Genomic DNA, 26,596 nt, shown 5'->3' with positions numbered 1-26,596 from the left:
TCACAGCATGATGTGTCCAGGAACCTGAAAAGCAAGCCCCAGCTCCTGGCTGAAGACCAGGAGGGCGGTAATTTAAGGTGGGAAATCAAAATGTGGGTTAGTAACTCGGGAAAAAAAAACTGACTGCTTAACTGGAGAGTTGGGAAGAAGTCTGGGAGACTGTGAAGTCATAGATGCAAAATAACATATACCCATACACACACAAACAGAAAATGCATTAACCTTATAAAGACAAGCTCCTGAAGCTTAATGAACAGATATTGATTAAAAACCTGGCTAAGAACATAAGCATATGCAATGAAGATCTGCTTGCTGCTTGTATGAGTGAGAGAATGGTGTGAATGGTTCATAAAATAGATGGAAAAACAAAAGAAAAGTGTCTATAAGAGTGACTCAGGAGTGCTCTTGCACTGATTGATCAAAACAAGTGATTAGTATAGAAAGAAAATGAAAATAATTCAATAATGTGATAAAGTTTAAACATGTATTTCTTTTGCCAAGTTAAATTGTTGAGATATGGCTGAGTATGGAAAAAGTTTGAGAGCTCGTGTGAATGTGGACAGAGGAGCTTGCTGTGTGGGTGTGATTGAGGCCTTAAAGGAGGGTAGATTGTTCAGAGGTGCAAATTTGATTAAGAGGTTTATAAATTAGTGTTGACATATTGTGAGAACGTGCTTATATGTTAAGGTTGAATGTGAGTTTGGTAAAGTGCTTAAAGGGGATCTCGTGTACAAAACGGTGTAGCTTTTTACGTTTTGGTGTGTTCTATGGGTGAAATTTAAGATTGTTGAAGATTTTTGAGGTTGTTGTTTTATTTTTAAAGAGGGAGTGTTAATAAACATGGACATGTTTAAGGGTTTTGTAACAGTGCACTTATAAAGAAAAACCTGTCAGGTGATTTTGTTTTGTACTTTGATGAGCTAATAATCAGCTCTCTTTTTCTCATTTTGTTCTAAGCAGGCCTGCAAAAGAGTGGATAACAGCGCTGACAAAGTAAAAGGATTGCCGCGAGCCAATCCAGTCTAAAAGCAGAAAGAACTATTTTCTTAAAACAAAGTAAAACAAATAAATGAGTTGATGTTGCTGAGAGTGAAGACTGAATATTTGCGAGATAGTCTCCACTGTCAGCAATACCTGATGTTAATGCGTGTGAGTGAATGTGTGTAAATGGATGGTGACTGGACGGACGAGGCAGACCATAGGTTGGACCGACTGGACACTGACAAAAGACTGGAATAAGGTTGGACACATGACTGATAATTGTTCTGTTTTAACTTTTGTTTTATAACACAGGTTGGATCATAAGTGGATAAACTGAGTATAAAAGGTGATGTTCTGGTTAACACACAGGTTTTTGTTTCTAGGACGTTTCAAGGATGCAGGCTGTAGATGGAGCCAAGAAAAGATTGGACATAATGATTAATTTGATTTCATTCCTTAAACACAGGTTTGAAGGGCCGGAGCATGAATATCTAATATGATAGGACTAACCTTTTCTTTTAATTTCCTAAGCTTGAGTGAAGGATTTTGAGTTTGTAACACATGAGATGTGTCACAAAAAGGGGGGTGTTAATATATGCGATTAGCTACATGAAAGGTGCTCTTTTAGGGTTACTAAGCAAATGTCTACGTGACCTTTCTGAGTTCTGAGAATAACTCTGTTAAGTGGACAGGAAACACGTCGAGACAGCAATATAGGGCAAATATGTTTGAGCTTGTAATTAAATGTGGGGCTTAAAAGAGGAAGCAAATTTGGTACAGGACGTACTTGAGATGATCAGAAGTAAATGGGGTAAAGGGGTGTAGCATCAGGGCAGTTCACAGCCTGGCGTAACGCAAGGTGCTGTCACACAGCTTAAGTTATTTGGTTGATTTATTTTATGACAAAATAATAAGGAAATATTAAAATATACAACACGTTGAGAAGATTTCTTATGTTATATTTTAGTGTTTAACATGGAAGATGCCTCTCCGGAGCTTCTCTCCTGATGCTACTCCACCAAAAGAAGTTCATTTATAGAGACTATGTCAGCTCCCAAACAGACAACAACAAACCAAGACTAGCAATAAACAATCTGAACATAAATAATAACAAATGAAGAACAATACAGAATCCAAATCTGAACCAAAGAACAAAATAGTGAAATGTGGATTATTGGGTTTTTTCTCTGTATATATGAAGTATTTGTAATGTGTATCTGCTAATGAAGGCTTGTAGAGGCCAGTTTGTATTCACAAACAAGTGCTCAGCCAGACTGAAAAACAGGAAGCTTTAGTGCACAAGGCATATTAATAAATATAGACACAAAAAGAGGAACTCCCCATATAAACAACGTTCAAAAATGTGTGAAGTATAAAGTACCGAAATAACACTATATAAGTCACAGCTGATGATTCTAATGTTAGAGAGCTCTTGCAACTGGCGTCTGAGCTGTGCAGAGGTCTCTCTTAAGACAGGTACTTATGTAGGTTAGCATGAGGTTGAGTTAATTTTATACACAATGCATAACTGTGCTTGTTTAGAGTTGATGTTCTATCCAAGAGGGTTTTAAGCTTCACTGGTGAGAGTGTCCAGGTGATACATGTTGAGGGATGATGAGAACATAGCAGGTGAATTGCATGCACGCTTACAAACACACATGATTTATATATAGGCCAGGCCAAAGGCCTGGACTTGATGTAGCTTTCAACTTTACAGCTCCTAACTTGTAGGAATGGCGTGGAGTGTAATGAATGAATGCAAAACATGCTTACAGACACAATCATAACAGGGGTTTATTTTACAGGGTAAAGGTGGACCACAGGTTGCTTTGTTTCTGCTTAGCAACTACTGAGGTAAATGGTGTTAAAGATAAATATGCAATAAGTGAACAGGAAATGTGTGAGGGTGAGCCGGGTGAAACAAAATGTTGTAGATAATGGAAACTTGTCTAACGGGCATTAACAGTAACCTTTGCATGTTATGTATATGCTTGAGGCCAAAAGAGGCGTAAATCCAGATAGAAAACTTTGAAGTGTGCTCTTTAGCGGAGATTTAGGCTGACATGGGGATGGTGTGCATTTTACTTGGGTTGTGTTTAATAAGACTAAAAGCGTTGCTCACACACATAAAGAGTATTGAGATTGAATAAAGTTAATATAATGGATAGAGCCCAGAACATGATAATATATAAGAGAAATCAAATGCAATGTATGATTTCACTTTTATTGGGAAAATAATTAGCCAAGAAATGTGTATTGAATTCTCCACATACTTTGAAACTGCGCAACTCTGAGTGGGCAATGTAATGAAGCAACTGTTACATATTTGCATTAAACTAGCCAACATAGACTCACCACCACATGATGTTGCCCTGCAGCGGGGGCAGAAAATCATTTGCAAACCAGGGATCTTATGTTGATTATCATATTCTTACTTATGTACACACACACACACAGAAGGGAAAAATTTCAAAACAAAACAAAAAACAACTTAAACTTAACCTGTCAAGCACAGGAGCAAAATAAAAATCTCTTTGGGCTTTGTTAAAATTTCTTTAGTAAAAGTGTAAAAGGCCAAACCTAGGAAGTTCGGCAAACAGGAAAGTTCCTCGAGTATCAGGAGTTAATAGTCAGGAAACATTTCTCACATTAACGCCTTATATCTGACAAATCATTGACTCATAGATGCAGATAGACATACAAGTGCACATACATCCAGATGTGCATTTAGACATTAAAAGTGTAGAGACATGTACACACAGATTGGCAAACCGGTACAGAGTCTAACTGAAGAGCTTAACAAAGCAGAAGTGGCAGTAGGGTTTGTGATTTTGCCTGATATGATATTGGGAACCAACTTTGAATAATGACAGGAACCTGAGATGAACACAGTAAGTTAGTAAGGTATAGCAGAGAAAGGTTTTTGTTTTCTATCCTTACAGGAGAAGATTTCCACTAGAGAAGGACCCAGAAAGGAGCAGAGACCACTTAAGCACGAAGTGTTTTCAAGTGGGAGCTGGTGTTTTATTGCTGGACCACCTAGAGGACATGAGGTTGTTGTCGGATTTGCTGAGTCAGGGGCGGCTAGAGAGGGTCAGAGCGAAGGTAGTGGACCTGGGAATGGTGTAGTGACGTCTTTGGAAGACGTCAAAAGGGGGAATTGTGGAATTACAGGGATTATTTTATATAACCATCATCTTATCATTGCATCAATTATCATTTCATCCAAGCATTTATTGAAGTTGCTGGCGTTATGTTATAATTTATATTATAGGGGTTATCATAATCAAATATTAACATGTTTATTACAGGTGCAGTATAACTACTTTAAAATGATTGAGTTAAATATATATATATCATAACTCATATGCTGAGTATATTGTTACAGTAAAATAGTAGCTGAGCAAAGGCCTGAATGTATTCAGCTTCTTGTTGCATTTGAGTTTGCCTAGTTACAGGTGACGGAAGGATGTCCAGCCCATGGTGACCTCAAAGGCCTTAGATCATCACCATATTCTTAAGAGTATGCCACAAGGAGGAACCTCTATGTTGCAGTTAATTCTTAAAATACATGAATGTTCTGTACATGCAAATTATGTGCTTGTAAACGCAAGAAGGGGCGTTACAATACCCTGATGTTATAAAAGCAATCTAGAGTGTATTTTGGGTAGAGATGTACAACTGTTTTGCAGTTTGCACCTCTCCACGCTGCGTGCATTCATTAAAATCAATTGTTTGAACGGCCTTTTCTGGACTATCATTGTTTTACTCTCATCCTCAATTTCGGACCCGTAACAGATGACTCATACCTGGGTGGCAGGAGAATTTGAGGATGACCTATGACCGACAAACAGCTGGTTAGGAGGGCCGCCGCCAGGGTCGGGTTCATCCTGCGGGGTGTTCTGCACCAGGGACTCAATCTCCCAGGTAAGTGAACCAACTGTACAGGTAGGAGGCAGCATGGTGGATTCTGACATTTCATTAGAACAGTGTTTCCAAACATATTTTGCATTAGAAAAATCACAAGGCACGGCACCAAACAAAAATGTCACAAAAAGTGTATTTATTGAAATCTAATGAAAATCTACTCTCAGTGTACTTACTGTGAAACCTGGGCCTGTTTAGTAGAACACAAAGCTGATATTCTTGCAGGAATTAAAGAAAGACGATCACAAGCTTCCTCAACAGAGTCTCTCTCCTGTTTTTGTCATTATAGGAGTCATGCTTGAAAAGCCCATCTCGCATAGATAGATTGTAGAGAACTGAAATGGCTTTGTTTGCCAGAATAAGGAACTCCTTTGCAGCAGTCAGCCAAAAACTGACTGCTACTTTGAACCACGGCACACCTGATGGTTTCTCACGGCATACATGTGTCCCACGGCACAGTGGTTGGGTGTTTCATCATGTACATCGCTAAAAGATTTATAAATCTGTGTACATAAGGAGCAACCTCTTAACGGCTGTGAACTGGGGGTACTGTCATAAGAACAGACAGGACACTGCACTGGAAAAATGGTCCAAAAAACCCCATACATTAATATTTCTAGGCTGAATAGTGCGTGATATATACATATATATATACATATATATGTATATATATGTATATATATACATATGGGCATTTTCTACAGAAGTAACCTGAAATATTGAGAACTTTGTTTTATTAAAACAGACTGATTAGTATAAAATGCACTCTCCTGTGAGTTTTTTTTAAATTTTTTGCAACACATGAAATTTTAACACATTAATTTTTAGCAATTTGCACCATCTTCTATTGCTTACTGAGGTTCTGGTCACAGGGGCACCAGACTGAGCAGAGAACTCCAGGTTTCCCTCATACAGGTCACCTCTTTCAGCTCTTCCGGCATTCTTGACATGGTGAGATGTTATGAAGTGGTGATCTGAGGACTTGGTGTTGTTGAGTTTCCTGCACTCCTTCTTTTTAGGAATGTATCAGACTGTTGACTTGAACACACCTAAATTTTTTTGCTATCTCTCTGATAGCTTTATTTAGTTTTGTCAGCCTAATGATGGCCTCCTACACGTGCATCAGTGATATGAAGTTCAACTTCAAATAAACTCTAGATATTTATCACCTTAATTTGTCATGAAATAATGAGTGAACAGACCACGAAACTGCCTGTCAGCCAATTGTCCAATTAATTTTGAGGCTTTAAAATGGGAGACAACAGTTCATGCAATACTTTTGTCAAACTCTTGAGTTGAAGCTATAGTCTGCACTTCAGTCAGATCTACTGTGTACAGAGGAAAAACCACAACAAGTCACTCTAAGTAGCACTTTTTATATATACTGTTCTAATGGGGATATCTTCATATTTCTACCACAAATTTCACAAATCGCCACAAAGGAAGAAAAGTCTGAAAAGCCAACTTTATTTCTATTACAGAATCAACCAAGTGAACATTTTACATCGTGTTTTTTTGTTGTTTTCTTAAAAATATTTTATAAAAAGAAACAAAGTCACAATTTGAGTGGTGATAAAAGAAAAGATGCCATAAATAGTTTGATTCAAAATGGGCTGAGAAACAAAACAAACACACAAACAGACAGAACAAAAAGCACAGAATAAAACAGAACACAAAAACATGGGGATGTTTTTGGAGGTGAGTCTGATGAGAGACAGGCTGTTTCCAAAGACCACAGAAACACAACACACTGAACATGTGCACAAAAGTTTGTTTTTTAACTACGTAGTGTCCGCATGACTCATAGCAACACCCCAGCATATAATACCATATCTGCTCTGTACATGTGTTGTAAAAAGTTTTGAGGTTTCAGTTGTTGCATTCACAACAACAACAAAAAAACTGCTACATGATTTATTGATCCATGTTTATACATTTAATCAAAGAGACAATGATGACACAGGTTGAAGAAACAAAGATCCTGAAGATGAAGTCAGTGTTTAGTGAGAGAAACCAGCAGGCTATCCTGCGAGAAAACAGCACATTTGTTTCTAGTTTCCATGAGAATAACAGAAACGTGTCTGTGGCTCACTGTCAAGAACCAAAATGTAGCTGGATCATCTGGATTTCAGAGGCCAAAAAGATCAAAATTAAGTTTAAGCTGAAATATCTACATTCATCACCAGAGTTAGTTGTGCTTTTATTTTGAAGGCGAAGTCTGATAACCACGTTTGGTGCTGATGAGAAAACTCCTCAAGCCAAAATCAGATATTAAAGTCACTGTGTTTTGGTTTTGCATATAAAATAAAACCAGAATGCATCAAACTGAAAGCGTGCTTTTGTTTTGAAATTATTCTGGCTCAATTTGCTTCCTGCAGAAAATACACGGACCCCAGAGATCACAAGTGTAAGTAAAGTCTTTAGATACCTGAAGAAGAATATGTTTCTATCTCTGTCGCAGGTGGATGGACGTAGCACTGCAGCAGCTCATGTCACTGTTTGTTCCCTTTTTACTCCTTTTTTCTTTTGTTTTTTCACAGAAGGCCAAACATTTTAGCTAAAATTAGACAAAAGTTTCATTCAGTATTTCTACAAACTGTTATTTAATGCAAAAATCCCAAATGATTCCTGACTGTGCCATGACTAACGATTCATGTATGTAATGAATTTACTGTGACGCAGTTCTTTGTGCCTCACTAAAAACGTGTTTATGACTTTGAAGCGATGAAACATCAGGAAGTATAAATAAGGGCCTGCAAATAATCAAATCTGCTTCTAATGAGGGCCTCTGACTTGTTGTCAGTTGACTCTGTTGAGCAAAGCCACAGTATTCAGCAGGTGTGTTCTCATTCCACTATTTTCTGTACTGAATATAAACGTTGAGCTGGCTGGACGTGATTTGAGTTACAGACCTGAGGTTTCCCTTAGATTTTTAACTTTAACTTTGTAACTTGCTGCTTTAAGATGCTCACAGGTGCCTCGACTTAGCTGTGATGTTGCTCTGGCCCGGACACAAATGTCAGATTTGGCTCTTTGTTTTGTGCGTTAATTTTGGCTGAACGTCAGGTTCAGGTAGCAGCATCAGTCGAATCAGTGTGGGGCCAGACCTGACATCTGGAGATGGACCAGACCAGTGTTTGATTTGTTAAGCTCCAGAGCGATAGTCAGTAAAAGCTCCTTTAGACAGCAAGAAAACTGTTGTTGCCGGGGTTTTGAGAACTTATAATAATCTGCAGTCTTTGAATCAGGCATATAATTTGATTCAAAATGGGACCAGTCAAGCTGAGTCAGTAGATTTTATGTCAAGAATCACATTGACTGCTGATGGGTTGATTGCAGTCCTCTGATAAAAAATTAACTTTTTATTATGATTATGAAGCTAAATAATTTAATATGATCTAGGTGATATAAACTGGTATCTTTCTGCAAATGATATTTTTGTATGGCTGTGCTGGTGCTGGTTTAATGAGCTGCTGCAGTGTTTGCTTCCACCTGCAAAGCTGCTTTCTATGTGATAAAGGCACATGACATCAGTGTGAACCTTCCGGTGTTTATACAGTACAGCTGACAGAGGTGAAGGTGTCCCGTGATCGGCCTGTGGCTGCATCTGCCAAACCCCCCCCCCCTGACCTCCCTGTGCAGGCCAGACTTTACAGAGACAAACAGAAACCATTTTGGTGCATCACTATGTTCCCTTCAACAGTTTAAAAAAACATAAAACGACAGGGTACAGCTCTATGAGTGTGTTACAGAAGTGGTCCTCTAGCTGCAGGATAATACCATCTGTGTTGACTGTCTCACATCTGCTGTAGCTTCTCCTCATTGTTGTTGTTATGAAGGCTGAGGTTCACATCGAAGGCTGACTGCTTCCTCAGAGCGCGCGGGATCACATTCTTCTTCAAAAACCTTTTCTTTAGAAAGCGGTTGCTGATGCTGTAAGGAAAGTAGCTGTGGATGAAGTACATGAGGCTCAAGCCAGAGCCTGCAAAGTAACGCGGCTGAGGCTGCGGTGCCAGCAGCGCCTGCGCGATGGTGTCAACAACAGGCTGGAGGTTGGTGGTGGTGTGTTTGGCAAAGCTCTGGAACAGATCCTTGGTCTCGGTCACGTACTCCTCACCGTAGTCCTCAAGCAGCGCCGGGGACAGATTCTGCAGCAGATGCTTGTGCTGCTTCTCCCAGTAGGCGGAGTTACTGGACTGAGCTGCAGACAGAAGAGGGCAGTGTTACCATAGCAACAACAATGACACCAAACTCCAACATTGCTTGCTTTTTAACTTCAACATTTAAAGTGAAGATCCATTTTAGGCCTTCGGTGTGTAGTCTTTAGGTTTAGAATTAGCTTCTCTGTTTCACATGCAGGTTTTATTTCAGCAAAAGGGACGGCTGTAGCTGCCTGCACAGAATCTGCAGCTTCTGACACTTCACTCCTCTGCCTCACCGTGAGCATTGACTCAGCTGCGGACACGCTGTTTAACTGTTGAACGTGGTGTCAGCAGGTCTTTGGAAAGTTCAAGTTTAAGAGTGGGATTAGAAGCTTAAATGCAAACCTGTTTCTTCAGGATTAAAGAGTAAACAGATGGAAAGTGTGCCAGCTCGGTGTTTACATCCCTGTCATCACCACAGCCGGCGTGACGGGAACTCCTCTCTGTGGTTCTTTTGCTGTCCTATGTTTTCCTGTTTGAAGCTGCTGTTTGCTTTTATTGTTTTTGTGAGGACCCAGGAGGACTAGAATAGTTTTGGGCAGTGGTTTTTATTACAGCTGAGTGCAAGTAGACATTTAAAAGCTTTTGTTTTCACTGTTTAAAGATTGTCTTTTACCTTGAGACCAATAAGAAACACATTTCACTCTAATGTGTGATAATAAAGTGTAGAAAAGTCATTTAGATTTTAGGGTTAAAGCTGACCCCATCACTGCCTGGCAAACACTGGTAAGCTATTAACTAGGGGTTTTCCTGGAGGAGAATAACTTTCTTTTACTGCAGTCTTCACTGATTTGTAAAGACAGCTAATCACACTGTTTTTCAAATCATGTAAATAATGAAAAAATAATCAGCTTTTGTGTGGTTTAGATCAATATTAACAGTCCTACTAGCAGCATTTAAATATTTAATTTTTATTGTCCAAAATGTCACTTTCTATGCTGATGACACCATTATGCACAACAAGTTGCAACTTGCTTTTTGCTACTGCCAAACATTTTATTTAAGATTTGTCAATTTCTATAGAAGCATACAAAGAACACAAGATATTTTATGCTTTTCAAATGTGAAATGTGAAAATAGCTTTGGCATAACATTGAATTAGATCCCTTTACAAAGTCATTAAGACTTCTAAAGATTAGAAAGTGTAATTTATTTGCATGGAGAAATGCGTCTATTGGTTGATGCTCAGGTGTTTATTTTCTCCCAGTTTCTGCAATTATGCATCTCAGGTTACAACAGACTCCAAGTCAGAAGAGAATAATGCACTGATAGTATAATATACTCTATTGCACAGTCAGGACTTTTAATACTTCAAGCACTTTTTATTGCCAGCACTTTAATGTATTACTGCTAATTTTCCTAAAGTAAATTATGCAAGTACTTATTCCATCACTGGCCCCTGGTTGTAAGTTAGATATTGTCTCTACATTTCAACATAATCAAGTTGTTGAGTTGTTATTTTGATCTGTCTCCTGAGCACAGCAACTGCAGGACAAAGTGAATTACTGAGGCATGCTCCCTCCCTCCCTCTAATCATATCCATCCATCCCTGAAGAGTTTCGAAATCACAAGTCAGCACTGAGTGTGTGTGAAAACAGATGGTCCATGAGCGTACTTTCCTCAGCAGGAGGGCTGTCATTGTGTTTGACATGAGGCCAAACCACAGTGTACAACTCCTGCAGGATGAGGAGTGCAGTTTATTCCTGATGGATCGGAATTAATAAAGATCTTAAGCTTATTTCTACATCTCACCTCAGCACTTATCGAGCCATTCATCACAACTTGTCACCTTCTCTGGAAGGTTTGGCAGCCAAACAAATGTTTTCATATTCCACTCATCACTTTTACTTTTTGAACCAGAATGTGGAACAGTTTTAAAAATTGTTTTACTTTAGTTTTTTACACATTTCTTGGTCTGTCAATATTACAGAATATTATTTGATATGAATATGAAGTGATGTGAATAGTACGAGTTGGTTTGAAAACAGGGAATAAATCTAATTCTCTTGTTGCTACCATTAAATGAAGCTATTAAAAATACTACAGTTGAACTTAAAAAAGTGTCAAATAAAGTTGTTTCTTTTAGTTTCCCGTGTCTAGTTTTATAATGCAATAATAACAGATTTATTTAGTTTGATTAAAGCTGGAAAATGAAAATATTAATATTGGATGACCGTTGACTGAGCCTTGTGGAACTCCTACATCTTATCACATTTCATATAAGAATAACAATTTGTTTCCATCGACTATTGTTCCTTAGTTGGTCCGAATACCAGCAAATCATTCATGCAGGTTTTTAATTGACTGAATCCAACCAATGACCCAACTACTCTGTTTGACCTCAAATCTCTGCTCATCCCTCTGTAAACTGTGGAAGCTGAGATGAGTTGAGGTGTCCAGGGTTTGGTACTGGTACCTGTCCTGTATGATGATGGCAGGATGGTGGACACTTGAACTCCCCAGGGCTCCAGCTCGTGTCTCAGAGTCTCAGTGACGAGGTTCAGAGCTGCTTTAGATGCTCCATACGCTGCCAGGCAGGGAAATGGCTGGTCACCTAAAAGCACGGGTAAAGCGTCAGCATGACCTCTTTCATGTAGTAAGATAAAGGCTAGATACCCTACAAAAGAATTGGTCATTTTTTTCTTTGTTTGTTCTGCTGCTGTGCAGCTGCCTTCACCCACAGAACCAGACCAAATGAGCCCTAAAGTGCTTTCTTTCCTTTCTGTTTTTTCAATCTTTACTTGAACTAACTTGTGCAGGTTAATTTTTCAGAGTATTCATCCACTGGTGCACAACACCTACACTTACTCAGGTACTAAGTTCAGAAAACCCCCGGCTTTTCTCAGAACAGCGCTCATAAGACATAATAAACAAACCATCACAGTAACTTGTGATTCAAGTTACAGATCTACCAGATGAAAAACAAAAAACTGGGTTTTGCTTCTGTGTTGTGGTCAAAGAACCGCATCAGTTCACTTCGCTGGATCCAGCTGGACTAAAAATTTGACATAAACTACTAAACTAACAAAATGTAACTAGTGGATTTTTTATTAAACTAAATCAACAAGATGCAAAAAGCTGATCAGGGAAGAAATTCTTAAATAAATTTGTACATTATGGCCAGAATTAACTATAACATTTCTTCCCTATGCGCAGTAGTAAACATAGCCAAATTAGCTTTGTTATAACAGCATATATTAGTCTCATTAAGTCCACTCTTGGATATCCTGGTTATTCATTTCTGTGTTAGATGTAACAATGTGAGTCTAAGAAAGAGGACGATATTTATCTTCTGCAGATGTGTTTAGTGGTTTTAGGGCCCAGAGCATGAACTGTTCCCTTTCCACCTCACCACATACAGAGAAAATGTTAAACTCTGTCTTACAGTCTAACCCACAGCAGATGTCAGTGGAAGCTGCTGAGCTCATTAACTGCACCCGGGGATGAACCTTTCTGATTGATTTGGTTGCACTGTGGTATTTTGGCATGATGACAGAGTCGAGTTGGACAAACAGACGGCCGGCAGCAGCGCTGTTTGTTTGCTTTGGCTGTTTGAAGGCAACAGCCAGTTCAAGTGTGGCTCACTCACTTTGGAGCACTCACTTAAGATTTATTACAGCATCTTTGTGTGTGTGTGTGTGAACGTCTCAGACACACACCGGCGGGACTGGAGATGGTCACAATGCGTCCCTTGGCCTGACGCAGCAGCGGCAAGAAGGCCTTGGTGATGCTCAGCGTGCCGAAGAAGTTGACCTCCATGCACCCACGGTAGTTGGACATCAGCGACAGCTCGACGTCTCCGAAGTTCACGCACACGCCGGCGTTATTCACCAAAGCCCACAGACCTGCCGGAGACAAACACACGCACGGCAGAGGTTAGGAAATGTGGTGTGTTGACACAGACACATGAAAGCAATAATGGTTAAACCGATGGCTTGTGTGCCAGAGGACAACAAAAAGGCCAATTTAATATTTATTGACATGACAGGATGCATTTAATTAATTACAGCATTTTGGTTTTGATTGTGAAAAATCTTTTTTAGGAGATGCTGACCTTCTGCTGTTTGCTTTATCTCACACACATCTACTTTAGTACTATTTATTACTGCTTAAGTGAAACTTAGAGGTACTTGCACTCCAAGTATTTGATGCTATTTTGTATTTTACACATATATTTGTGCACAAATACTGATGGAACGTGAACCATTCTAAGGGTTTTAGTTTTAATTATTGAGCTGACTAACAGAACTTTAGAATTTAAATCTATCTTCTGTACCTTACCTTTGAAGAATTTGGGTATATTTGAATAAATAAGTCATTACTTTTCTCATGATGGACTATGTTTCCTCTGTGGTGGGAGTCTGAGTGCTTTTGATTGATCTCTTGGATTCACAGCGAACATGTGGAGGCCCGGAGTGTTTTCTCAGAACATTTATGTAACATTTGTTCCGCAGACCCTCAGACTGCCAACACATTCAGCTGTAGTACGCCATCAACTCTCTCTCTCACTCTGCTTGTGTAAATAAGCCTCACTCGTCTTCATCTGAGGTGGCTGTCCCAGAATCACAGTGTTTGTTTCGGGGGCCGCTGTGGGAACTTTGTTTAGGTCTGAGCTGATGAATGATAAGCAGGCAAACAACATGCCAAACTTTGACTCTGGGTCAGCAGTAAAAAGGTCAAACATAAAGTTTCCAAACAAGAAGGCAGCAGTTCATGTTCTGTGAACTGGAACTGGAGCTGACCTTCTAATAAAACTAACATTGTGAAACCGAAGCTTGAAATAAGCCGCGGTAAAGAATTTTATTGTAAAAGGGAACCTTAATGTGTCTTTGTGGTCATTAATGAACACTTATTACCACTTTAAGAGTCCTTATGTAAGGCAGACATCCCCACAGAGCCCTCTCTTGGAGTGATCTTTGGGTTCTCTCCCTGGTCAAGGACCATCTTGCTCAATTACTAATTTTGTCTGATAGCCAGATCTATGAAGAGGCACTCCAGATTTCTTTTCTTTGGCTTCTGGGAACACTTGAGGCTTTAAATAGAGCGTTTTATCCTCACCATAATCACTGCTTATCAGTGTTTTATTGCATAATCAGATGTGTAGCCTTCTAAACTTTGTCCAATCAGCTTCAAGACATCTTAATGGCAAGTCAAGCAAAGAGAATGCAGCAGACGGGCGTTTGGTGCCAGAACAAAGAATTTGTTTCTAAATGAGACATTTAGTAGATTTACAGGATTTTCTAAAAGCATGTTTTTATTTTCTCATAACTGGGAAATTTTATGGAAAAACTACAACTCGATTGATCTTCAATTAAAATAAAGCAAGAGCGGATTCTATCTAAATCTTATTCTGAATCCGTTCTTAGAAATCTCAAAGCAAACCACACAAAAGTTTCATGATTTATGTCTCGCAGGGAGGCGAATCCTTACAATGTGACTGTGGCCAAATTTATGTCCCAACAACACGAGTAAAACAAGTGCACACTCATGCAAGGACATAAACCACACGCACTGTTCCAGCGTGTGTTTAAGTGACCTTTCCTTCCAGCTATTTTATTACATCCACGCACGCACACACACTGTGTGTATCCTTAAATGACTGGGACATGAAGCCAGCGGTCTAAGATGTCTAATTACAAAGCCAGTGGGTGCTGCAGGGCTGAGCCAATCACAGAGTGAATCAACACTCTGATATCTGTGTGTGAAATATGAGACACCTGCACTACACCTCTCGAACAGTCCTCCACTCGCAAAGCAGTCCAAGCCATTTGCAGTGGTTTTGCTGCTGAAGCGCCTCCTCTGCCGCTTGTGCCACTCTGTGATTTCCTAGAAGGCTGCTGGACAAACTCCACCACGCATTCCTGCGCATTGCTGCTCGCTCTGAACCAGCACGCTGTGCAGAATCAGCCGACCATTTAAAGGAACAGTCCAGCATTTACCGGCACTCATAAATCTCTCTCCCTTCGAACCTTGATCTCGCGGAGTTCACCAGAAGCTCAGCAGGTGATTAAACTTTATCACACCGGCCCGCCACCTCATGTAAAGTCACAGGTTCTGTCAGTGCGCCCCAGGGCAGCTGTGGCTACAATGTAGCTTGCCATCACCAGTGTGTGAATGTGTGTGTGAATGGGTGGATGACTGGATATGTAAAGCGCTTTGGGGTCCTTAGGGACTATTAAAGCGCTATATAAATACAGGCCATTTACAGGTTAACTGACAGGTCGCCTCGCTGCGGTAAAACCCAAATACACCTGTTCCCTGCAGATTGCTGTTGTTTTTCTGAACTCCTTTCTGTTCCAGTTTTGTTTAACCCTTAACTGGCCCGGTGACTTCATTCATAAACACTCCCTGCAGTCAAGATGTCACAAATTTATTGTTGCTAATGTTGATGGAGCTGCTTTGAAGTTTAGTTCTTTGTATTTTTTTAATACCCAAGACTTTTGATGATAACAGTTCAACAGGTGAAGATGTACTTGAAGCTGCTGACGATTTCGTCACAACATTTCAAAGGAAATCCAGAAAGATATTCAGAGATAAGGTTTTATGCTCTATCGACATCTGGACTCCAGAGATTGGTTATTTTTATGGGGTTCAAAAGTTTTTTTTTCCAGCTTTTAAGCTCAATAAATAATCTGTCTTTTTTCAAATATACTTTGAACCATATAAAATATATTAAAAGTAAAACTTGGCATCATTCCTGTTTTCTTTGGATCTACTTCTAAAACAGAGTACAGTTTGGAGAAGACTACACGAGCCATTTCAGATGTCAAACTCGTGCTGAGATTTAAATGTAACATCTCAAACCGCAGTCATAAGAACACGCTATCATCCTAACTTATGACTCTGAAACACTTGATAAATGTGGCGGTAGCTCCATTAAATCCATTAAGCCTAATCCTAGCTGGTTTGTCTGGTATGAACGGACTCAGAAAAAGAAGTTCGTCTTTACCTTTGAGCCCCAGTTTGGCTTTGGTGTCCAGTAAGGCCTGTTGCACCTGTTGTGGCTGGGTGATGTCCACCTGGAGGAGGGTGAGGCGGTGAGAGCAGGTCCTCTGCAGCTCCTTGGCTCCGTCTCCATTCAGATCCAACACTGTGGCGAACACTTCAAAGCCCAGGGAGTCCAGATGTTTAGCTGTTGCATTCCCAAAGCCAGAGTCGCAGCCTGCAGGGACAAAGGGAGCATTTTTTTCCAAGTTCATATCTCTTTACTGTTAACATCAAGCTGCACAGCTACCCAACGAAAAATAATAAGTCTGGTTTAATCACCACCACTGAGAAGAAACTACAAGTTCAGGGTATGAACCAGGACATTTCTGGCAAACGATGAGAGAAAAAACGTTTTTTGTCAGATTGGTTCTTTTTAATGGATGAGAGACTGTCTACGAGAAACAGCAAACACTGGTTTTGGTTTATGTGGCTTTGACTCCTAAAAGTTGCTTTATATAAATCATATATATACCTATGTTATAAATACATGATACTTTCAGCAAAATATCACACAATGTTCTAGCAAAATATATGATCTGGGACTCTAGTCACACAGTTCATGGCCCCTGAACCAGAACCTTCATCCAGCAACTGTTAACAGTTCTTGTTGGAAACACAAAACATTACAAAACGAGCAAAATGACCACTCGGACGCCTACACAGAGACACACATGTGAGACACCACCGCCAGTTTAGGGATATGTTTTCATTCCTTTTGTCTGACAGTCGGTCCCTGACTCCAGGCTCCACCTGTACTACCTGCAGCATTATGACGGTTTCTGGTTCTGCTCAGATCCTGGTTCAGGTCCAGAAAAGTCCCTAAACCTGCACAAAAGAGCTTTTGTTGGCTTAACCACAGGCAAGAGTCTGGATGTGAACCTGGTTTCTGGTGTCACAGCATTGCACCCTGCACTTCCTCCATCCACCCTTTCAGGTGTAGCTCACAAATGCAGAGTTTCATTTACTGAGAACATTTCGAACAGAATCTGACAAAAGATCGAATTCAAACACAAAGTTCCTTGTTGATGCGTGAACCTCTTTCTTTACCATCACCAATGCTTGTTTTGGTTTTTTGTTTGTTTCTGAAAATAATATGGACATGTTTTAGAGTACAACTGGAAAGTTTTAATCATTACACAATAATCTTACTGTTATCTGGGCTAAGATTAGGCATTAACACATGGATGGTGTGAAAGGAGTTTTCGGCCTTGGCAGAGGCATGCGGTCTCATACGCTCATGAAACTGTTTCACTGCATTTTTTAACTAAATAATTAATTAATAATAATTAACAGATTCCTGAATTCCTTCATTCCCTGATCAGTGGAACGAGCTGTTATTTTTCCACAAACTTTATCAGGAACAAACCACAGAGCCCTTGTGTTCACACACCCACATATGTTCCTCCAGCAGGACTGCAGTGTCCCTCAGAAACAGCCACCGTGGGGATCTGTCACGTACCCCGCAGCTCGCCCAGTTTCCCAGAAGTCCTGGTCCTACAACCTGATCCACAGCGGTACTCGCTGTTCTGTTTGTTCTTTTGTGCAGCGGGTGTCTGAAAGAGCTCTGCTGGCGAGAGTGTCGAGGCGTTGGCAAGTTGTTTCTATCCGTGTCCTTGGAGGATTTCCAGAGTCACGTCCTGAGAAAAAAGCCGCTGAGTGAGAGTGAAATAAATACCTCAGCTCTGCTCCACGCTGCAGAAACACCTGATTCATAGCTGCAAACGCTTTCTGCTGAGTTCCACTTGCTGTTCAGCTGCCAGGATATTTTGAGCTGTGCTTTGTTATTGTGAGCAGCTTGACAGCTGATAACAGAGGGAAATGTTGGGAGGGGGAGCTGGTTTCATGCTGTGATGTCTTTTAGCTCTCAGACTCAAACAAAATTAAAATAAGACCAGGAGATCAGCTCTTGAGTCTTGAGTCAAAGGGCCACCACATACAGCCGAGGGTCTCAGAAGAAACTATACCGTGCACAGACTTAAAGTAACTGATTGTTTTCTTCATCTTTGTTGTTTTTTGGTGAAATTCTGGATAACTTTGATCCCATCATCCAATTTGTTTGCCCCCTAAAGAGCGTTTTCATGTCAAAGAGCAGAGAAGAAAAGCGTGCCTGTTAATGCGCTGATCTATCCTCGGTATACCTCATGGTTGTGTGTGACTGCAGATGCGGAAGCCTGACTAATGAAAAATTCACCACGTCATCGCAGTGCTGAAAAAGCTGAGCCCAGCTTAACACTTTCCGTGTTAGCCACGTCAAAGAACAAACAAGTTTGCCTGACCCTGATCCCCTTGCCCTTGCATAACACGATTAATGTGATATGTCCGCTCAGATGGGTAGTCGTATGATCCTATTCATCTTCAGGTTCCCCGCGAGCTGCAGATTCTTGGTTGATGGCTAAAGGACAGCGACAGGAGAAACCACATTTACAGAAACAGTAAGTCCTGCTGTTTGTTGCACCATGCTGTGGTGGAAAACTTGTTTGATATGGTTTGCTTTGTCATGATTCGTACGTCAAGGTAGTGACACCGTTTGAGATATGATCTGGGCAAAAACGAATACGTAGGAATAAAAAATGTCGGCGGTTTGTGGTCAGAGGTTTTGAGGTGAATATGTGACTGCGGTATTGCAGGAAAGAGGATCCAGGTCTAAAGGGGAGCAGCGCTGCAATTTATGGCTGAGGTTCTGAGAGGCTCCTGAGGTTAAGAAAAAAATGTGAGCAGAGACAGAGAAGAATAAATATGAACAAGGTCAGAAAGACACTTTGTAGAGGCCTAAATAACTGCATTCATCAGCTCCATCCTCACATACAGAAACTGCCACAGACAGGAGAGCTGTGGTGTGTGGCAAATGTTCTTCCCAAGAAAAAGACAAAAATACCACGAATCAGTCATAAGGTCTGAGGTCTACGTGATCATCAGTGAAGACCCCAACACCAGCTCGCAATCCTTAACTTAACCCTGTGGTTTGGAGAGAAGTAATAAGTATGTCTTTGTAAAAAAACAAACAAACCCTCCAACTGTTTTCTCTTTTTAATCAAGGGGAAAAGGGAAAGAAAAACCTTTTTCCTTGATTACCAAGGCAATTTTTCCTGTACTGGGGAATCTCCTTTGGTTAATATAACACCCTGCAGACAGAAAAAGTTAGGATACAAAGACTGCCATCAATCAGACGAGGTTAAAAAATGACCCCAAAAAGTTACAGATGTGGGATAAAAAGTCAGGATTGTGATATTCCAGCAGCTGTTAGTGAAAAAGGGTGACAGCCCATGTTTGTGCTGAACTACGAAATGTGAGCCATCGCTTAGTGTTTTGAGCTTCATGAAAAAGTTTAAAGAGGTGTGAAAGAAATGTGTCTGAGGATATCTATTTCTCCCTTTTGCTGGACTTGGAAGGTCATGGGGGTCTATAATTCAGCTGTGAGACACCTGGAAGTCATCAGAACTGTCGTAGTATCACATTCACACCTAATATCTGTGTTCAGAGAACTTCATCATTAACACAGGGAATAGCCCAGGAATGTAACCATGAGAGTTATGGGGGTCAAACGGCATTCAAAAGACTCACAGGAGCTTCTAGGACGAGTAAATGAGGTTCTATGAATGATTGGTGTCTCTGCAGAGGTTGTAGACATGTTTAAGGGTATTTTATAAGGTTCTATGGACCATTTGGGAGAATGCAATGGTTCCCAATCTTCTTTTAGACTTTTTGGACTTAAAGGTCCAAAGCATACTTCTGCTATGATTCACAGAGAGGTTTTAAGAATCCAAGATGAAATTCTGGAGACCCTTCATAATGTGCCAAAGTCAAGATGGGGTTGCATGTTTACAAATGAAAATATTCCATGTCATCTTATCAAGATTCAGCCTGAGAAATTTAATATGTCTGGACACTATGGCGCTGCACTCGAATTTAAATCTATGATTTAGCTTGTCGGGTTTGAAGACATATTGGTTGGATCACAGGTTTCTGCTGACCAAGCCGACAATGAGACTCCACGTTTCACTTACTGTTCCTGTTGATGTGAAATCAGTGAACACGGTTTTTTCACTCCTTGCCTTCTGTGGTGTTTTTATGAACAACATGCTTTCGGTGCAAACATTGAGCAATGTTTTCTAATATCCTGCTATTATTTGCCTGATTGCATGAAAGAAAAGTGTTCTGTGTGTGAACTCGATGTGAGGACATGATGAAGGTTGCCATTGCTTCATCACTGCTATTGTCCAACTCTAAGCAGAGGTCAAGACTGCAAGCTTGCAGAATCAAACCTTTGAATAACAAAACCTCAGTTTCTAGACTGTTAATAAGCAGAGGCGTGTTACACAAGACTTCATCCTGGATGCAGCTGCAAACAGTTTTTAAAACTTTTAAAACTCTTGACTACGACATGAGGTGAACTCTAAGGCACTCATTTAGTCTGCGTTTATGAAAAGCTGAACTCTGATGAACTTTCTGTTGAACCGAGTGACTGAGATGAGGGAGGAGAAACAAGGGGTGGAAGCATAAGAAAGTGCACGAGTCAAATGGGAAAGGAAAGTGAAAAAAATTCCAAAAAAGGGAAACAGCACTAAGAAACAAGGAAGTAAAATGTAGAAATGGAAAAGAATGAAGGAAAATGGAACAGAATTGAGTAAATGAAGAGAATGAGAGAGAAAAACATGAATAAAATGATGAAAGAAGATGGGCATACAAAAGAGCAAAGATCGAAAGAGTAGAAGAAAGAAAATATGATTACTCACAGTTAAGGGATTACAGATGTAATGTAGGTTTTGCTACAGAAATATTTTGATTGTTAGTTACTGGATGCAGCTGTTTCAACGTGGAGAAAGTGGTTGGATGACATGTGTAGTTTAGACATTCATGCTTCTAATGCGAATGTGTCTAACAGAGCCAAGGTTGTTTTTAGCTGCGTCTGTCTGTCTGTCAACAGGATCAAATTTCATCAGACTTGGAGAGATGAAACCCGAGCAATGAAAGAAACCATTACATTTTGGTGGGCATCTGGCAAGATGGTGCTTTGGACTTGGTAGAGGACTGGGATTTGTCTAGGCCATCTTCTGCAGGAGTCTGCTGCAAGAGTTTAAGGACTTGAAAATTTGGACTTGTGTTCTCCTGCAGGATGAATCGCCTACCATCTGATGGTGATGTAGAAAGCCTGTGCATATTGCTGTGTCTGACAGATTCGCATCAACTTATCATCTTAAGGTGTCCGTCATCAGCAGTTCTGACCATGTCTCCCTTCCCTCCCTCAGAAAGAGTCTAAAGGCTCTGAGAGGTTTTCTTAACACGTTGGCAGGACATCAACCTGCAGCGCTGCCCAGTCACCGAGCCCTGTGACTTCGGCCCTCATCCTTTGAAGAATGTGGCTCTGTTTAGAACAAATCAACTTGCTTTCTAAGAGGTTTACTGCGGCCTTTTGTTCCACCCTCTGCTCTTATTTCCAGATTGACCAAACGTTGACCTTAACAGCTTTCAGCAGAACCAATTAAGAACGATCTGTTGGTTGAGATCTGGGATCTGGACCAGCTTTAAATCTCCTCTTAGATATTTCCCTTTCTACTGGGTTGAAGCCAATGTTCAAAGGGCCACGAGAGTGCGAGAGCTTTACGGCTGTAATCAGATCTCAAATAAAGCTCCGCACCGTACCTACGTGAAACACTGGATGGTAGGATAACGTGGTTGGTGTGCAAAGATGTGAGGCTGTATCTTGTAAAGGCCACGTGTGCTGTGGTGATCTTTATGCATGTGTGTGTCTTAGGGATTTATGTCTTGCCATGTCAACACACCATCTTCTGAAGCCCTACAGCTCAGGCGTCAGACCGCTTAGTCTGCAGGATATGTTTGTCCTGGTTTGGGATTACTTTGAATCTGTGCCATGGCGGATGTGTACAATCAGACGAGTACAGACGTGACAATCTGACTTTTTAGCTGTTAGAGGAACGCATGTGTAGCCTGGGAAATGGTTAGCCACACAGGACACAATTACTGGGGTTCTTAATGTGCAGTTTTATTGTCAATGACAACTGAATAAACAAAAAAATGTCCTTTGACCTTTACTTTTGTCAAACAGCGGCCATATGGACTTGTACTGAACATCGACAGCACGAGAGGTAACGTGGCGAAGTAACAGAATAACCGATTAAACAAAGATGCGCCAATACAATACGAGGAATAAAGGAAATGAAATGAAATACAAAACACAAAAATACGGCAGTGGCCTCTGTCTGTGCAGAACAAAATACAAAGAGCTAAATCACACAAGGCTCCTTAAAAAAAATGTGGAAGTGTTACATACATTTTTATAAACACTTACATTCCACAGAAATCTCAGCTCACTTGGAATACTGGAGCACACAGACGATCTTGCAACTTATCCCTTGCATGGAGAAAATGGCCGCTCCACGTTGCACATACAGGTCCTTTGCATCATACATTTCAGAAATACATCACCTTGTTAAAATACTGACGTTTTACCACTGCACTACAATTATACCAATATGTTTCAATGAGTTATGTGCATATTTAACAATTCCTTACCAACAATTTAACTCCTTCACAAGATTCCCATTCCACATCCACAACAAAAAAGTAAACAGGAAGTCCCAAGATGCATTTCTTGTTAAGTTTTTTTTGGAAAACTGCAGTTAACCCTTAAGCACTGCCACCCCCCAGTGACCACAATATGCAACTACACCAACCTATAAAATTAACAGCTTCAAGTGCACACAACATGCAGATAACAAAAGAAATAGCACAAGCAATAACATTAAATTACCCAATAACATTCTTGTCTTACCATACATGGAAACAAAGAAACAACATTTTAAGACCCCTTTTTGAACCTTAAATGGAAAATATTATTAATTTACCACTCGGCTGCACATGTAATATTTTATACAATCAACTGACCTATTAAATCCACAGACCAACTAATTGGTTTAAGAGTTGATATGATTTCAATCAGTCAAGTTTAGATTTTTTAGCTGCTATTAAAGGTAGTCTTTTGGTGAGTAAGTAGAGTAAGATGCTATTGTTTTAGTTCATCTCATTGCCTATTGCTGTTTAATACCCCATCATCCTTTCACCCTAAAGGTGTCGTCTTATTTGAGTTTGTTCATGCAGACTTTTGCTCCTCCAGTATCCTACAATCATTTGTGCCTGTAGGGTAAGTAATACTGGAGACAAACGTTGTGCCAATTCCAGACATTTCACTCTTAACGAGCAAAGTGGACTGACTGACACTGAGGCCAGTTTATGGCTAACATCTGTTTTTCTAAAGGTCTGCTGCTTGATGGATGATGTATGATGTGTTATACTCACTGGTGCCGGTGCAGTTTAACGTGTGAACTTGAACGGCTATATTTGTTTAACCTAGATTTCTTTCCTCCCGTTCAAACGAGCACTCCTTCCTGTGTGGGAGGTGAGTGGCGGAGATTTGGACCACACCTCTGTTCAAAGTGTAAAGGTGTTTGCACACAAACTGACATCCCCACAAAGCAAGAAAATATAACAGGAAATGTGGGCCAATCCTCTGCAGCTGAATGACATTTCACTTTGTTTGGGATGATGATAATTAACATCGTGTCTTTTATTTGTTTGGAAAATACACAGAAAACCTTCTAAGATGCGTTTTACCTGTGTGTATTTATGTAATTGCTCCAGTATTTGGGTTTTGGATCGTGCGCAGCTTTCAGGAAATATGTGCGTTGGTAATAGTATTCCGTTTTTTATATGTAAAAAAATCTCAGTAATTGTGTGTGTCATGGGGAATTATCATCACAGTGGCCGTTTGTAAAAAGTGACCGTAGCCACTGTGAAGTCTGGTTTTGAAGCTTAAATGTTTGCAGCCAAAAGTGACTGCCAGAGGCTGGAGTGTCAAGTTATTATATAAGCCAGTGGATCACTGCATTAAAATTCTTCATAGGCTCCAACACAGTCAGTCAAATATTAAGAAAGCTCAGCAGGCACTTAGCAGAGACATTGCCGTGTTGGCACGCATATATCAATCAGCGGAACCACACCTTTAACTTTATGCCTTGAAAGAATCTAATCAAGTTAGATATAAAAAATAAACACACCCTTTAATTATTTAGAAAGAAATCAGATGGATGGCAGTGAATGTCACTGACTGCTGTCGAGACCATTGTCACTGTTATGAAATTGCAAATGTGACCTCTTGTTTTTTCTCCACATGCACTTTTTTGATTGTTGTTCGGATGTGATTGGTCGATAGAACTTGGGCTCCAAATTAACACCGGAAAGCTTTGGCATCAGAAATTTCACACCTGACACATAATTTCTGAGCTTAACTTCTCCAAATGTGAAGCTAGGAGAACCAAACAAGTAATAAATTAAGAAAACAACAGGTAGTGACTAATGAATAACAATGAACCAGTCCTCATTTGAACATTCTGTCAGCAGACCAAGGCAGATTTTATTATAATTTTTAATGCGATCTGTGTTTGACATTTACAGGGAAGCGACAGGTAATTTAACACAGCGGCTGAGCGTCTTTCTGTCTCCACAGTAATGGCTGTTTCCTACCTTTCAGGGTTACCTGAGAAGCAGTTTGGGAAAGTTTCCACTATATGTGTGCTTCTGCGGAGATTACAGCAGAGTACAGTTACACAAAAGCAAAGCGTGGTGTTATTAAAGCGACGCATTAATCTGCAGATCTGATTATCTCGTTAACTATGACACAAAGAGGCCTGGGCCAGCTGGCTGTCAGGCAACAAAAATGTGATTAAGGCTGCATGGAGACGGAGGTCAGCCCACACACACACACACACACACACACACACACACACACACACACACACACACACACACACACACACACACACACACACACACACAAATTCATGAATATAAGTCTTCTATCAGGCTCACTCCACAGTGCTCAGATAACAGAGAGCGCAGCAAAAACAGTCATCAGTAATCAGCAAACACACCGGTGACGTTTCCCTCATACGCTGACTTTTATTGTGAAGGGAAATCCCATTTGACCACCACGCTCCCCCACCCCCTCCCTGCAGGCGCCCATTGTGCGTAAAGTTTATTCCCTGTCACACACACAAACAAAGAGCCAACACACACTGTTTTCCTTTGGGATCAGATCGCCTCCTTGATCCGAGCGGTGATACGATTGGTTTTTAAAGAGGGCTCAGTACACCGGGACCTCACCTCGTCTGTGATCATTTATAGTCACACTAAAGATTACAAGACTTCTTCTTTTCACCTCTGAAAGACTGCTCGCCTCTACCCTTCCCCTCAGAGGCTCTGTTGAAAACAGTATAATATTAAGTTTTAAGGCTGCATTTGCTTTGCTTTTGCAGGCTTTCGTAAAATTCTAACTGCAAATTACAGGATCAGGGATTTTTATAAGCTTTGGGATTCTTGCCAGCTTGAGGTTTATTTTAGACAAAGAACACTGATGTACTGTAATTTCAGGACAGATCTTTCTCAGGGTAAAATAAGCATATCTTAAATTACATGCTCCTGCTGATGAATACGTTTTGGGAAAATACAAATTTTCAAAACAGGTTTGGGCAAAATCTGATGATGCACTTTTCAGAAAATTAGAAAGTTTGCCTGTTTTCAAGCAAAAGTTGTTGGTTTTCATGCTTTCAGAGCAACCAGTTTCCCAACTTCCCGACACCCAGGAACCTAAATCTGACAGAAACCTTTATCATCGAGGAGAAATTAGGAGGATTTCCCCTAAAGTGCACATGGGTATTATCTGACAACAACTAAAAAGCCTGCATACACACACTGTTGTGAAAATAACTCCACAACCCAGAATAAATACACAAACGTCTGATTTCTAGTGTGGATAAAACACCTGAATGAGTGGGCAGTGCCTCTTCTTACCTGTGATGATTACGGCTTTGCCGTGGGCAGGCAGCATGGCTCGTGGCTGGCTGGTCTTGGTTGCATAGTAGATGCAGAAGGTGATGCCAAATAGCACCAGGAGCAGCATGGCCGGTAGGCAGAACGCCCACAGCCTCTCCACCAGCACGGTGGCCCCCAGCCAGGCCACCACGGTGGAGGTGGCGTTCAGGTGGGACGCCAAGATCTTCTTCATGGCTCCGCCGATGAACACGGTCACAATGGCCAGGTAAATCCAGAAGGGAAGAGTGTAGTCTTCCATCACTGAAGGAGAGTATGAGTGGCTTTTTCACCTGTTCTACCTGTCTGTCCTTCTTTCCTGCAGCTGCAAGTTTAAAGTTTAAAGAAACGAGAGCGTGCTGTCCCCTCTGTCAGATAGTAACTCAGTCTGGGTGTGTGTCTATTTGTTGCTCTCCCTCTCTGCTGCACACACTCCCTCTCACACTCTGTGTATGTTCTGACAAGCAGCCGGTACAGAGCTCTTCGGCTGCTTCTCTCACTCACTGTATATATAGAGATCTGCAGGGGAAGGAGGAGGGACTAAAGGCTGTAGCCCTGCATCTAATCTGCAGCCCACACACACGCACACACACACACACACACACACACACACACAC

The 26,596-nt window shown here is 40.7% G+C and overlaps 1 protein-coding gene across 1 annotated transcript; it reads right to left on the bottom strand.

Moving 5' to 3' along the window:
* Window positions 1-6,353: 6,353 nt before the first annotated feature.
* hsd11b2 (hydroxysteroid (11-beta) dehydrogenase 2) lies at window positions 6,354-26,452 on the bottom strand. The gene is made up of 5 exons (XM_031743708.2): window positions 25,962-26,452; window positions 16,060-16,272; window positions 12,770-12,955; window positions 11,527-11,664; window positions 6,354-9,109 (listed from the first exon to the last, which is right to left on the bottom strand). The coding sequence occupies exons 1-5, from the start codon at window positions 26,239-26,241 to the stop codon at window positions 8,706-8,708; spliced, it is 1,221 nt and encodes a 406-aa protein (XP_031599568.1). The 5' UTR covers window positions 26,242-26,452; the 3' UTR covers window positions 6,354-8,705.
* Between the last annotated feature and the right edge of the window lie 144 nt (window positions 26,453-26,596).

This window comes from Oreochromis aureus, linkage group 1, assembly GCF_013358895.1.
Source record: "Oreochromis aureus strain Israel breed Guangdong linkage group 1, ZZ_aureus, whole genome shotgun sequence".
Classification (NCBI taxonomy): domain Eukaryota; kingdom Metazoa; phylum Chordata; class Actinopteri; order Cichliformes; family Cichlidae; genus Oreochromis; species Oreochromis aureus.
Note: the sequence above shows the minus strand (reverse complement) of the source record. Positions and strands in the feature narration are given on the sequence as shown.